The 15,932-nt window shown below is 47.6% G+C and overlaps 1 protein-coding gene across 1 annotated transcript; it reads left to right on the top strand.

Annotated features, from left to right (window-relative positions):
- The first annotated feature begins 4,394 nt into the window (after positions 1-4,394).
- On the top strand, positions 4,395-6,282 carry LOC121747236 (cytochrome P450 78A7-like). Its single transcript, XM_042141238.1, has 2 exons — positions 4,395-5,393; positions 5,466-6,282. The coding sequence occupies exons 1-2, from the start codon at positions 4,404-4,406 to the stop codon at positions 6,093-6,095; spliced, it is 1,620 nt and encodes a 539-aa protein (XP_041997172.1). The 5' UTR covers positions 4,395-4,403; the 3' UTR covers positions 6,096-6,282.
- The last annotated feature ends 9,650 nt before the right edge of the window (positions 6,283-15,932 follow it).

A 15,932-nucleotide genomic window follows, 5' to 3' on the forward strand; every position in this document is an offset into this window, starting at 1 on the left:
CATTGATTGCTTTGGAAGATCAAATTGCCCCTATTAGAAATGCAGCAATGTGTATATAGCGTGTTGATATGTGTTTGCTTAGAAAATGGGCAACATTTTGCAAGAAAAAAGGGTTGATCCCAAGGTAAGAGAACTACGTGGGCTTTGATTCCTCAATAAAATTGTGGATACGTAGGCAACTCAACTTAAATTTGAAAAGTTTAACTTTGAAAGTTTAAGTTGATCTCAAGCCCTTTTCAATTTTTCCTTTTTCCCCCCCATTTCATTTTTTTTTAAATTTACCTTCCGAGTCCGACGAGGCGACGAGCCGATGCCCGACGACACTTGTAAATTATATTACATTGTTGTATGTTGTTGTATTGTATACTTATGTATTGTAAATTGTAATGTATCGTTGTCCGTTACAACTCAAAATCAATAAAATTTATTTCATTTTCTCCTTATTCGTCTTATTTGTGCTTGAATTATGCATTGTCTTGTTCCGATTTGTTGTATAAAGCCAAATTTCAAATTTAAAAAAAAAAAAATAATAATTGAACCGGCGAAACCGCCGGTTCAAAAACCGGAACCGCCAAAACCGCCGGAAAACCGGCGGTTCCGAACCGGAACCGGAACCGCCCGGTTTTCGAACCGGAACCGGAACCGTGAAATAGTCTCACGGTCCGGTTCCGGTTCCGCTTCCGCCAAAACCGGAACCGGCGGTTCCGAACCGGAACCGCCGGTTTTCGAACCGTGGGCATCTCTAGTTATAGACATCTTGAATGTGAGTACATAATTTGATAAAAATTACTGTGATTTTTTATTATTTTTCCATTAAAAATGAATAGTAAAGGAGGTGTGGGAATTAAATAATTGTCAGTAGAGACATGCATATATCTTTGGTATGAAAAAAACAATGTGGAAGAAGCAAGCAATGGTGGCGTGCCATAACCCCAGCAGACCTATCACCTGGCGTTTTACACAGATTCCAAATCTCCACATTTATTTGTTTGCTTCAAATGTGTATATATTAGTATTTCTACAGTGTCGCCTGCCATCTGATTTTAAAAAAAGCGATTTTGTGGCCTTGTCGCCCCCACACTTTGGCCGATATCATGGGTTAAATCAGGGTATACAGTAGCCCGTTAAGGGGATACCTTAACTCATTGATCGTCAGAAGCACATCTCTCAAGACTTTACATTTGTGCCTGAGAGATAGAAGTAACTAAACGACAGCAGTGGAATTTGAACTAAGACTCATAGCAACAAAATCTACCCCTCCATTGACAAATGCGCTACGCCCCACTGATAGTCGCCTGCCATCTGATTCTTCTTCATGCAGTTGGTCTTTGACCTGCCATAATGGTGAATGCTTCTGTTGTAAATGCTTTTAATGTTCTTGTCCAACCACCTCATTGCTCATACAAATTAATGGAGTACTACCTCACAATTCTACATGTACATTATTTGTCTATCGGATTCAAATTAATTAAGTCTGAATTTAGCAGAATTTAATGTTATTCTCTAGCTTAATCTTATACTCCATTTATACTTCCTCCATTTTCTAAAAATAATTATTTTTTAAATGGCAAGAAGTTTAATACTTATATGGTACTCCTTGTGTTCCATGTTAATAGAGTCATTTTTATTTTTTAAAAAATATCCAACTGAAATGACTTATTACTATTAAAAATAGAAATAAATTTATCTTAATGTGTAATTTAAATAAATATGCGAGTCTAAATTAAAAGGTGTAAAAAGTAGGTGAATAGGAAATATTCTTTTGAATTTGAGTTTGGTGTGTAATAAGTTAGATTTAAATTATTGTTTAATGTTGAGTTTTCATAAATGGTTGAAGATGAACTTATTTTAGAACATCTACAAAAATTGAACCCTTTCTATTCTTTAGTAAGTGTATTTGTGTAAATAAGATACGCCCCATTCTCTATTTATTACTCTGTTGAGAGCATCCATAATGGGGCGCCTGAAGGCGCGCCATCGGGCTCCATTGTGTGATCCCGGACGATGGCACGCCCTACGCCCACGCCCTAAGCTTCGGGCGCGGAAGAAGCGCAGACGATAGGCCATCGTTCGCCCCATCGGGCGCCATTGTGAGATCCGCGGACGATGACACGCGTTTTTTAATTTTTTTTCCGAATTTTGTTTATTTAAACCTCGTTTCTCATTCACTTGTTCATACGAACATCTCGCCTCTCTCATCTCTCACATTTCTACCTCTCTCACATACCTAAATGAACCACGACGATGACACTAGTTCCTCGGATGAAGGTAGTCTGACCACAGATGCCTTAGATGCAGCCGTTGAAGAGGACATGGCAGAATGCTTAGTCGAAATACAGCGCGAGGAGGCGGCGGCAGCGGTGGCTGCGGAGCAGATCCGCAAGCCTATTCGACGTCGGACGGTTGTCCGACGCGACCACGCGGCAGCTCACCAACTTCTGGTTGCAGACTATTTTGCTGAGCAATCACGGTGGGGCCCGACTATTTTCCGCCACCGGTTTAGAATGCCGCGTTACCTTTTTCTCAGCATTGTCCAGACGTTGGAGTCACATGATGAATACATGACGTATCGGGAATATGGCGTCAGCAGACCCGGACTTACACCGTTGCAAAAGTGCACAGCTGCACTCCGTCAGTTGGCCTACGGCACCACGGCGGACATTTTCGACGAGTACCTCCACGTCGGGGAGACAACATGTCGGGAGTGCCTGAAGAGATTTTGTAGGGGAGTTGTGGAGGCCTACGGCGACACATATTTGCGCAAGCCGGCTGCTTTTGATTGCCAGGGACTGATGAAGATGCACGAGACGACGCACGGCTTTCTTGGGATGCTATGGAGCATCGACTGTATGCACTGGGAGTGGAAGAATTGTCCGACGGCGTGGAGAGGCCAATTTACTAGTGGATACAAGGGAAGCCACCCGACGATGATCCTCGAAGCCGTCGCTGACCATCGGCTCTGGATCTGGCATGCTTACTTCGGCGTAGCCGGGTCGAACAACGACATTAACGTCCACAACTCATCCACCCTCTTCACCCAGCAATGCAATGGCAATGGCCCGGCCATCGAGTTCACTATCAACAGGCGCCAATACCACATGGGGTACTACTTGGCCGATGGCATATACCCACGGCGGCCTGTTTTTCTGAAGACGATCAGCTGCCCAATAGGTGAGAAGAGGGTTTTATTTGCACAAAAGCAGGAGGCGGCGCAGAAGGATGTCGAGCGGGCATTTGGTGTGCTCCAAACACGGTGGGCAATAGTGAAAGGGTCGGCTCGTCTCTGGTTCAAGGAAGTCATCGCCGATGGCATGTATGCGTGCATAATCATGCACAACATGATAGTCGAGCATGAAGGTGGGAGTATCACAGACTGGAACGATGATGATGGTGCATCTAGCTCCTCCAGCACGGCGACTGCGCCTCCCGCTAGAGGATTACCGATGGGCTTCAATGAGGTTCTATCTAGACAGGCCTGAATGCGCAATCAACAAGACCATACTCAGCTCATGAACGACATGATTGAAGAAGTGTGGGCCCGTAACCACCGTCGCTGAGTTTGCGTATTTTTTTAATTCGTATTGTAATGTATTAATTTTTATAAATGAAATGAAGGTTTTCCTAATTTTTTTAGTTATTTAAATATTCAAATAAAAGAAAATGATTAGGGCGCGCCTTAGGGCGCCCCACTGCAGGTGGAAGGGTAGGGGGATAAAAAAAGATGACGTGGCGGTGCATAGGGCGCTCCTAAGGGCGCCCCATTGCTAATGCTCTGACGAGCAAAACCTGACACGTTTAGCTAGTTCTCCACCATTTAAAGATATTTTTTTTCCATCTGTAATAAGTAAGCTTCACATTTCATTAAACTTTTCACTTATTTTATATAAATAATTTTTTAAAATTTAGTGCCAAGTTAAATTGTATATGTAAATGACGAATGAGATGAGTATACTAACCAATTTTTCCCCTGTAACTTTCTCCAATTTCTCTTAATTTTGCATTGTTTGTTAGTTCATGAACAAGAACGTGTTACAAGGGGAGGAATGTGCATTATTGAAATGGTAAAAAGTAACTCTATGTTCTTCTATGGATGGTTCATGTCTTCGACATATAAGATTTTATGCAATATTATTATTCTTTGTTAAGTTGAGGAGAAATAAAATTAAGATAAAAAGAAAAATGGATAAGATTTAAAGAATAATAGTAGTGGTATAATACTACTCACCTACTTAATTTGCTAATTGGGTATTTTAAATTTTTAAGTAGAGAGTATTAATGCCTCTTAGCCATGAAAAAAAGAATGGAAAAAGGGATTAATTAAATTTTGCATTCAAATCATGTATAAATAGTTCACACTCATCCATCCACTTCACTCACAACTCTTCCCATATCACTCAAAAAAAATGTCTGTATCCATGGCAACAAAGGATTCAAGCTGGTGGGTCTTAACCCTTCCCGCTTTCCTGGGCTCCAAAATCCTGGTGGATGAATACTTCATCATCGCCGCCCTCTCCATCTTCGTCTCCCTCGCCCTCCTCTCCTACCTCCTCTCCCCCGGCGGCGCCGCCTGGAAAAACAACCGCACCCGCCTCGGCCCCGTCTCCATCCCGGGCCCACGCGGCCTCCCTTTCCTCGGCTCTCTCCTCTCCCTCTCCCAAGGATCCCTCGCCCACCGCACCTTACACTCGCTCGCCTTCTCCCACCCCTCCCGCCGCCTCCTCATGGCCTTCTCTCTCGGCCGCACCCCCGCCGTCGTGTCCTCCGACCCTCAAATCGCCAAAGAAATCCTCACCTCCGTCAACTTCTCCGACCGCCCCATCAAGCAGTCCGCCCGGTCCCTCATGTTCTCCCGCGCCATCGGCTTCGCTCCCAACGGCACCTACTGGCGCCTCCTCCGCCGCATCGCCGCCACCCACCTCTTCGCCCCGCGCCGCATCGCCGCCCACGAGCCCGGCCGCTGCAATGACGCGTCTTCTATGCTTAGTAACATCTCTCTTGATCAGTTCCAAAACGGCGCCGTTTCGGTCAGGAAGCATCTCCAGAAGGCCGCCTTGAGCAACATCACCGGCAGCGTGTTCGGGCGGAGGTACGAGGGCGCCGAGGCCGCGGAGCTGGAGGAGATGGTGAGGGAGGGATTCGAGCTGCTCGGCGCCTTCAACTGGTCCGATTATGTGCCGTGGATGACTTGGTTCTACGATCCCCGCCGCATTTCCGCACGGTGCGAATCCCTCGTGCCACGTGTCAGGAAGTTCGTCTCTGAGATCATCCAAGCCCACAGGCAGAACAAACCAGAACAACAAAACGTGTCCTTTACCGGTGATTTCGTTGACGTTTTGCTGTCTTTGGATGGCGATGAGAAGCTCCATCAGGATGACATGATCGCCGTCTTATGGGTAACTATATAATATTCGTCATTTTATAGATTGATTTTATTCAGTAAATAAATAAATGTTTTTTTTATATAGGAAATGATATTCAGAGGGACGGACACTACGGCTTTGCTGACGGAGTGGATACTGGCGGAGCTGATTCTGCACCCGGAAATCCAGACGAAGCTCCGCCGCGAAATCGACGATCTCGCGGCGGCAAAGGGAGGAGAGTTGACGGATGCTGACGTGGCGGGTCTCCCGTATCTTCAGGGTGTAGTGAAGGAGACTCTCCGGGTCCACCCGCCTGGCCCGCTTCTGTCCTGGGCCCGACTCTCCACGTCGGATGTCCAGCTCAGCAACGGGATGGTGGTCCCTGCTGGCACGACAGCTATGGTCAACATGTGGGCCATCGCCCACGATCCTGCCGTGTGGGAGAATCCGCAGGAGTTCCGCCCGGAGCGCTTTGTGGCTTCCATGGGCGGGGCTGACGTGGACGTGCGTGGTGGGGATCTGAGGCTGGCTCCGTTCGGGGCCGGGAGGAGGGTTTGCCCTGGTAAGAATCTCGGGATGGCGACCGTGGCCATGTGGGTGGCCAAGCTCGTCCGCAGGTTTGAGTGGGCCGAGGATGCTGCCTCCCCGGTCGATTTGAGCGAGATGCTCAAGCTGTCGTGCGAGATGAAGTTCCCGTTGTCCGCGGTCGTGATGGAGAGGGACGTTCCCTATTAAACCAAAAAAAGAACGTGTTTGGGCTCTTAATTTTAGTTATTTATGTTTGCTTTTATTTGTTTGATTAAAATGGATTTCAAAATTGTTGATTCCTAATTTTGACGTTGTTTCTGGAGTCAACAGTTTTAATGTTTGTATTGACTATATATATATATAGTTGATTATTAATGAAAGTATATTTTATTTATGGAGTAAGAGTATTTCTTTATGAATGTACTATACTACTTGATTAGTTTTTTGGTTTACAAATTCATAATACAAACATAAGATTTTCTTTATATGTGAGTGATGAATCCGCGAATTATTGATGATGATGAATGCTCGTAAAAATAAATTACGACACGGAAATTTTACGTGGTTCGATTTACTGAGGTAAATCTACGTCCACGGGGAGAAATGGGGGCAGGTTTGTATTGCTTGATCTGCGAATTACAGCTTACAACACAGACTTGCTATATGACTTTTTCTCTAGAGAGATTCTAACCTCCTCATATCAGATCTAAGTTCTATTTATATATGGAACTAAGATCGTGGCTTGCATCTCCACCCTAAGTCGTGGATGTCGTGTAGGTCATGGCCTAAGATCGTGGATGTAGCGTAGGTCATGGCCTACGATCGTGGCCTGAGTTGACACCACGTGGTAGTGGGTGCGTTGGACATCCTGTATGGGTCCACTAACTCCTTGTTCGGTCGAATACTGAGACCGAACTGCTTTGGTTGCCGATCTTTGAGTAGAGCTTGATGCCGACCTGAGAGCAGAGCTTGATTGGTTGGCTTTTACCGAGCTGTAGGCTGAGGCCGAACTCTTTGGTAATGCCGAACTCATACTCCTGCTTTGGTTGCCGATCTGAGAGTAGAGCTTGATAGGTTGGCTTTTACCGAGCTGTAGGCTGAGGCCGAACTCTTTGGTAATGCCGAACTCATACTCCTCCTTGGGTTTTGGGCTGATGGGCCGTCATTGCTGTTGGGCTTGTTTAGTACGCACCCCATCACTACCCCCCCCGAAGGGCGAAGTGAATCACTTCGGAGAAGTGAGTCACTTCGGCATTCTGGATAAAGGCAAGGGGGAGGCTGATGTCAGGGGACGTGCCTTGCGCGTGACTGCATTAAATGCGACAGTAAAATCCGGCCGTTGAATCCTGAAAAGGTGGGATTCGAAACGGTGCGACGATTTTGAAATCTTCGCCGAACCTGATAAATACCTCCTTTCTTCATCATTGAAGCACTTTTGCGACTGCTTCTTCTGCACTCTCTCTTTTTTGCGAAGATTCTCTCTCCGCTTTCAAGAATTTCTTCAGACTTTCTTCACCTTCAAAAAGTAAGAAAAATGTCTTCTTCTTCTTCTTCGGAGTCGGGTAGCGTTAGGAGAGGCGGTAAGGGGTCTTCTGGCCGGAAAGAGTCCGGGGAGAAGACCGTAGAGTATTTCCATAGTATTTTGAGTAAGGATACTGTGATGTCCCTACCCGAAAAATACTTTTTTCCTGGGGGGAAGGCGGTGGTACCTGACGGTGATCATAGGGCTGACTCCCCGCCGGAGGGTTACGCCACCGTGTACGAGGCCTGCTTAGAATGCGGGCTTCGTTTCCCCCTCCCTTCTGCCTTTATAGATTTACTAGATTTTTTTCAGCTTCCTTTAGGCCAGGTGACTCCGAACTCTTGGAGGCACTTGTCGGCCTTTGCTGCCGAACTCCGTAGGTTAGGAAGGGATTTGTCTTTGAAGGCGATCCTTAAATTCTTTCAATTTAAGAGGAAGGGGTCTTGGTTTTACTTGATCCCTGTACAGCCCTTTAGAGCCTTTTGTAAAACGAAGTGGCCGAAGTGGCAAAACCGCTTCTTCTACTATGATAGGACCGCGGCTCCTAGTTTTCCCTGGAGAGGGCCGAAGTCCGTTATCCGTCATCCTCGGCCTGAACCGTTAGACGAGCTCGATGGCGAGCTCAACAAGATTCCCATAGTTAGGAAACAATACACGGAGTCTGAGCTCGTCAAGGGCGACGTCGTGTTCGACATCTCGTCTTCGGACGAAGAGGCCGAGGGTGAGGATTTCTCTTTATCCTTATGCTCTACTGCTTTAGCGAAGAAAACTAACCTTGCTTTCTTGCTTTTTGGCAGTGTACATGCTGAATAAGGCTATCCGAAAGTCCTCCGAGCTTGTGGAGCCGGAGAGGCAGAGAGCCCCTCGCTCGGCGTCTGAAGCCGAGAAGGATCCGAAGAGGCAAAAAACCTCTTCTTCGGATCCGAAAGAGCCGGAGTCGTATTCGGCTAAAGGGAAGGGGAAATTTCATGAGTCCCCAAGAGTGCCGGGGAAAGACCTGGTCATCTCCGAGGTGGTTGCAGACATCCCGGAACACGTCCCTGAGCCTTTTCAATGGCCGACGAATTTTGTGGAGGTAAGCTTTCTGACTTGGCTTCTTTTCCACATTTTTTGATGGCCATTCTGTTGAGTTTTTTCCTTGTTCATCTTCAGAGAGCCAAGCTCGTCTCCGTGGAGCTCTCCAAAGCATCCCACGACTACGAGGAGATGCAGAAGGAGTTGCATCTTGCTCGTAGTCTGGCCGAACAGGCTGAGGCCAAATTTGAGAGGGCCCGAGCTGCTAGGATCTCGGCTCAGGATGAAGCCCGGTCAGCCAAAAACCAGCTCATCATCCTGCAAGAGCAGACGAAGCACCGGGAGGCTCAGAAGGAGGCTGCCGCCGTGGCTGCCCAGGGGGAGGCTCTCCGTGTTTACACGGAGAAACTCTTTTTGAGCAGCCAGTTCTCGGCCTTTGTCGGTAGTCTGGTAAGGCTAATTACCGATAAGGGCGAGCAGGGGGCCGACGTCGTGCTGCCTCTGTACAGCCGAGAGATAGCAGCTCGGCTTCAGAATCTGCCGCTCCTTGAGGAGCTCGCTTCATCCTCGGTCCTGCTTTCTGCAGACCGAGTCCGGAGTTGTCGAGCTGATCGGGACGAGAACCTGGAGGCTATCTTTGCTTCCGTGGGACCCGTTTCACCCGCTTCGACTTACAACGGAGAGGGTGAGGCCGAGCCGCTGGAGCCGGAGGCCGAAGTCGAGCGGGCCGGGCATCCGGAGAAGGAAGCCGATCAGGAGGCGGAGGCGAGGCCGGCAGGATGCGAGGCCGAGGCTGAGGTAGCTCAGGAGAAAGAAGCTGAACCAGAGCGAGGAGCCGGAGACGAAGCTGGCGGAGTATGATTTCGTCTCCCTTCTCTTACTCTGGTTTCTTCCTTGTAAAATGGCCTTGAAGCCCTCCTAGTGTAAAAAATTTTCCTTGTGAATGAAAAATTCTCTACACTTGTCTTCGTATAGCTTTTCGTACTCGCCTTTACTCCTGTTGTATTTTACTATCTGCTCGGTACAGCTGCCGAACTAATATAGCTGCTTTGTACTCAAGGAGATGGAGATACTTCACTGGAAACGGCTGTACTCTTCGGCTTTAGACGAAGCTGAGAAAAGAGCTATAGCCGATCAGACGAAGAATGACGAGCTTCTGGCTCGTTTAGTGAAGCTGGAGGCCGATAATAAGGACTTAGAGTCCGATAAGAAGGATCTGGAGGCCGAGCTGAATACGACCATTGCTGAGAGGACTGCGTACGAGGATTACATCCGTGTGCGCGGGGGAGTGACCATATCAGATGTTCAGAGTCGAGTTGACGAACTGTGGGAGGAATATCATGTACTCCGGAGGAACAATGCGCTGGAGAGCTCGGCTTGCCAACAAGTTGTGAAATCATTGCGGCGCTGGGCTTCTCGGTACAACATTGTTCTTTCTCGGCGCCCCTCCATAGAAAGATTCCTTCGGCATATCGTGCCAACAGATGCTCGCACTCCAGATCAAACCTCTGGTTCCCTTGTTCAAAATCCTACTCCTAGTCAACAACGAACTCCGGAACAGCCGGAAACGTCAAGACGAGAACGGGCTCAGGAGCAACCGGAATCGTCAAGACAGGGACGGACTGAAATTCGCCGAGGAGTTGTGACTATGAGCGAGCAAGATCAGCAGATGCTTATTGCAGAGACTCTTCATCGCCGAGGTGTTAGGACTTCTCGGGCTCGGGGAAGAGGCGTTGGGTCGAGGATAGCATCTCGTCGACCTGCTTATTCTTCATCTGCTCGGAACAACCGAACTCGGCTTCCAGAGGATTTTGCAGATAGGTGGCTTAACTTCAGCAACCCTGGACAGTAGAATAGTCCTTTGTAATAGCGTAACGCCATTTTGTAGGGTAGCGGAGTTGTATGCCGAACAAGATTTGAAAAATGAAATTTTGTTTTCGCTTCTAACACTGTATTTACAGCTTAGCGAAAAAATTTCATCGTACTTGTCCTCGGTCTTATGAAGTAAACTTCTTTGACCGGACTTGGTCCTTGGTCTTATGAAGTAAACTTCTTTGACCGGACTCGTCTTTGGTCTGATGAAATAAACATCTTTGACCGGACTCGTCTTTGGTCTGATGAAATAAACATCTTTGACCGGACTCGTCTTTGGTCTGATGAAATAAACATCTTTGACCGGACTCGTCTTTGGTCTGATGAAATAAACATCTTTGACCGGACTTGGTTTGTGTTCTAATTTGGCGATTTTTGTCGCCGGGATCGAACTTTCCCTTGTCCTAATTCGGCGAGTTTTATCGCGTGGATCGGACTTTCCCAGTTAACCGAAGTGGTCTTATGCAGTAAACCTCTTTGACTAGACATGGTCGTCCCCGGTCTTATGAGGTAAACTTCTTTGACCGAACTTGGTCGTCCTAATTCGGCGAGGTTTATCGCGTGGATCGGACTTTCCCTTATTGCAGTTCGTTTCAGACGAAGTGCTTATTTCTTAAGCCGAATTGTGGTCTTGTATCTTCCTGAGAAGCTTGGACTCACAATCGTTGGCTTATTGCAGTTCGTTTCAGACGAAGTGCTTGTTAAGCTGAATTGTGGTCTTGTATCCTCCTTGGAAGCTTGGACTCACAATCGTTGGCTTATTGCAGTTCGTTTCAGACGGACTGCTTGTTAAGCTGAATTGTGGTCTTATATCCTCCTTAGAAGCTTGGACTCACAATAGTCTTTAATAATCGATCTAAAAAGGGGATCAGTCTTTAAAGAACGATATACCTTGGTACCATTTGTAAGAGACGACAAGCACATCGAGACAAAACACATAGAGAAAAAAATGAAAAAGATGAAAGAAAAAAACTTTAAACCTTTTTTTTTTTTTTTTTTTTTTAAAAAACGACAAGTAAAAGGTGCAAGTAAGAAACAAACAAATAAAAACATATACCCCTATGACCGAACTAGACACGAGACGGACTGACCGGACTGTCTCTTACAAGTGGAACTTCTTGAGGTTGGAGATGTGCCATGTTCGGGGTACTTGTTCTCCTGACATGTGAGTCAATTTATAAGACCCTTTGCCGAGGACTTCTGACACCCGATATGGACCCTCCCATGTGGGTTCGAGTTTGCCCAGCTTTTCTGCTCGGCTTACTTCGTTGTTTCTCAAGACGAGATCTCCCACTTGAAATTGAAGCTTTTTCACCCTTTGGTTATAATACCGGGCTACTTGCTCCTTATACTTGGCTGCTTTTATGCACGCCAATTCTCTTCTTTCTTCGGCGAGATCTAGTTCTGCTCTCAGTCCGTCGTCATTCATTTCTGAGGAGAAATTTAGAGTTCGGGGACTGGGTACGCCGATCTCCACCGGAATTACGGCTTCAGTGCCGTACACCAGACTATACGGAGTTTCACCGTTGGAGGTTTTGGGTGTAGTTCGGTAGGACCATAGGACTTGAGGGAGATTTTCTACCCATTGTCCTTTGGCTTGTTCTAACCGAGCTTTTAACCCTTTCACCAGAATCCGGTTCGTTACTTCCGTTTGTCCGTTTGCTTGGGGATGGGAGACCGAAGTGAACCGCTGTTGAATGTTCAGCTCTTGGCACCAATTCTTGAACGTCTTGTCGGTGAACTGAGTCCCATTATCCGAGATGAGGATGTGGGGTATGCCAAATCGGCACACTATGTTCTTCCAGACGAAGTCCAATGCCTTTGAGCTCGTTATCGTAGCTAATGGTTCAGCCTCCACCCACTTCGTGAAGTAGTCCACGGCAACGATAAGGAATTTCATTTGCCGAGGAGCTTGAGGAAGTGGTCCCACTATGTCTATGCCCCATTGCATGAAAGGCCAAGGGCTTTGCATAGTGTATAGATCGGTCTGCGGCATCCTTGGGACATTTGCATGAATTTGGCACTTCGTACACTTCTTGACGAGCTGCACTGCCTCTTGTACCATGGTTGGCCAATAATATCCCCATCTCAGAACTTTTGTAGCTAAAGCTCTGGCTCCGATGTGGCTACCGCACGATCCTTCATGAACTTCTCTGAGGATGTAGTCCGTCTCTTCTGGTCCTACGCACCGCAACAACGGCTGGAGGTAAGACTTTCTAAAGAGGACTCCTTCATGAAGTTCGTACCGAAGTGCTCGGCACGTGATCTTCCGAGCTTCTCTCTTATCCTCGGGCAATTGTCCTTGATCCAGATACCGCAAGATCGGCGTCATCCAGTTCGGCGAGCTGGATACTGAATGTACCTCGGCTTCATCAATGCTTCGATGCATTAATTCTTCCACCTTTGAGCTCGGATCTGAGGCCAACTTACTTAAGGTATCTGCTCGGCTATTTTCCGCTCTGGGAATGCGGATTATCCGAAAATAGGAGAAACTTCGGCTGATGTTTTGCGCTTTGTCCAAATACTTCTTCATTCTCTCGTCACGAGCTTCACTTGTACCCAACATGTGATTTGCTATGACTTGTGAATCACAATGGACTTTGAGAGATTTGACGAGCAGACTTTGCGCTAACTGGAGTCCGGCCAGGAGGGCTTCGTACTCGGCTTCATTATTAGTAGTGGGGAATAGAAACCGAAGTGAGTAGGTTACCTCGTGTCCATCGGGAGTGACAAGTAAAATACCAGCTCCACTTCCCATTTTGTTTGAAGCTCCATCTACGAATCCGCTCCAGCAGTCCGGCGGCTCTACTTCGGATTCCAAGGGCTGTGCTAGCTCGGCATTGGCAGAATTCTTCTGTTCGGCAATAACAGGAATTGCTTGATCGAACTTTGCTTCTGCAAGAAAATCTGCCAAGGCTTGTCCCTTGATGGCTTTCCGAGGTAGATATTCAATTGTGTGCTCTCCCAACTCTATAGCCCACTTGGCGATTCTGCCTGATGCTTCTGGTTTGGTCAACACTTGCCGAAGTGGCAGATCAGTTAAGACGCATACCTTGTGAGCATAGAAGTATGGCCGCAGTCTCCTTGCTGCATTTACTAATGCCAGAGCAATCTTTTCCAGAGGTTGATACCTGGTTTCTGGACCTCTTAATGCTCGGCTTGTAAAATAGATGGGAAGCTGCTTTAGGCCTTCTTCTCGTACAAGCACCGCGCTGATGGTTTGATCCGATGCCGCTAAGTATAAGAATATTACTTCGGCTTCGGTTGGAGCAGAGAGAATAGGAAGCTCGGCTAGGTAACTTTTGAGCTCGTCAAAGGCCTTTTTCTGCTCGGCTCCCCACTCGAACTTTGGTGCCTTTTTCAACACCTTGAAGAACGGCAGTTGCTTTTCGGCTGCTTGGGAAAGGAATCGATTCAGTGCGGCTAGACATCCGGTTAGCCTTTGCACGTCATGTATGGACTTCGGCATTGCCATGTTCTGAACGACTTGAACTTTTGAGGGGTTTGCCTTGAGTCCGTCCTTTGAAACCCAACAACCCAGAAACTTTCCCGAATCTACCAAAAAGGTACACTTTTGGGGATTAAGTTTGAGGTTGGCTTTCTTGAGCACGTTGAGAGTGGACTTGAGGTTGTGCTCGTACTCCGAAGTGCTTTTGCTTTTGACGACTATATCGTCAACATACACTTCGACCTCCTTTCCAATCAGGTGCCGAAAAAGCTTGTCTACCATCCTTTGATAAGTGGCTCCGGCATTCTTTAAACCGAATGGCATCTTTTTAAAAGCGAAAATGCCGAAATCAGTAATGAAGGCCGTTTTTGAAGCGTCAATCTCATCCATTAAGACTTGGTGGTAGCCTTTGTATAAATCAAGAAAACAGAAAATTTCGAAGCCGATCAAAGCTTCTACTTTTTTATCTATGTTCGGAAGGGGATAGCAATCTTTGGGACAGTGCTTATTTAGATCGGTGAAATCTATGCACATCCGCCATCCTCCTTCCTTTTTCTTGATCATGACAGGATTGGCCACCCACGAAGGATACTTCACTTCGAATAACACATCCGCTCTCAGTAATTGGCGGACTTCGTCATGGATGACTTGATTTCTTTCTGCCGCAAAGAGTCTTTGCTTCTGTTTTATAGGCCGGACTGATGGATCAATATTTAACCGATGAGTGATTACCTCAGAGGGCACTCCGGTCATGTCCAACGGAGACCATGCAAAGACATCTTTGTACTCCTTGAGGAGCTGGATGGTCTTTTCTCGGAGTAGAGGCGTTCCCGCGAAACCGATCTTGACCGTTCTGGATGGATCATCTTCGTATAACTGAACGGTCATTGAGTTCGGCTCTGGTGTGACTTCGGTAATTTCGCTTGCCTCTGACTCCGGCTGCTGTGATTGCTATGCTTGATGATGCCGATCTGATTGCTCGGCACTTTTAAGCGCAATCTGCAGACACTCTTTTGCTCTCTTTTGATCACCTCGGATGACCGCTATCCCCCCTTTAGTGGGGAGCTTGATGGTGAGATGATAAGTAGAGCAAACGGCCCGAACTGCGTTGAGCCAGTCTCTTCCCAGGATGATGTTGTACGGAGACCGAGCTTTTACCACAAAGAACTCAATCATCGTACTGGAGCTAGTAGGCGCTTTCCCCACCGTGATCGGAAGGCTGATAATACCTTCAGGGCGGGTGTCCTCCTGGGCGAAGCTCTTCAGGGGAAGCGGAGCCGGACTGAGCCGAGCTGGGTCCACTTCTAGTTTGTCGAAGCACTCTTTAAAAAGAATGCTAACCGACGCTCCTGTATCCACAAACACCCTGTGGATTAGTTTGTTTGCCACTCCGGCTTGGATGACAATGGCGTCTTGGTGAGGAGAGATGGCCGGGACGGGATCAGCATCCGAGAACGTAATCACTTCGTCCTGCTTCAGCCTTTTATGCGTTGGCTCCTCTCGATTGGAGCCTCTGCGCTCTGACTTCAGGGACGACTTGGTCTTCCCGGCAGGGAGAGCGTCGATAGTCTGGATTACTCCATCATATTGCGGCTCGTCATCGTCTTCGGGATCCGGCTGCCTTTTCGGATCCTGAGGAGCGCAGTTCGCACCTCTCTGCTTTTTATTCTTCTTTGACTGCTTGCTTTGGTATTTTTTCAATGTCCCTGCCTTCACAAGAACATCGATACCTGCAGCCAAGTTTCTGCACTCCTCGGTATCGTGACCGTGGTCTTGATGGTAGGAGCAGTAGTTATCCCGGGGTCGGCGCGCGGCTGATTTCGTCATCCGCTTTGGCTTTTCGAACAGGTCAGAGTGCAGTTCGAAAATTTCCGCTCTCGGCTTGTTCAGCGGTACGAACTGAGCGGGCGGCTTCTCGGGATTGAGACGGGGTCCCAATCTGTCTTGTACCGGAGCCTTTTGAATTCTTTCAAATGGAGTCCGGCGAGGATGCCCCTGATCGCTATGATCGGGCTTCCTTCTGTCTCCTCGGGACGATGAGCTGTCTAACGACCGTTTGCGACGGTCTGCCTCATCGGCCCGGGAGTACTGGTCCGCAATGTCCCACATTTCCTGAGCTGTCTGCGGACCGCACTCAACGAGCTTCCTGTAGAGAGCTCCGGGCAGGATTCCATTTTGGAATGCCGAG

Source organism: Salvia splendens, chromosome 9, assembly GCF_004379255.2.
Source record: "Salvia splendens isolate huo1 chromosome 9, SspV2, whole genome shotgun sequence".
In the NCBI taxonomy this organism is placed as follows: domain Eukaryota; kingdom Viridiplantae; phylum Streptophyta; class Magnoliopsida; order Lamiales; family Lamiaceae; genus Salvia; species Salvia splendens.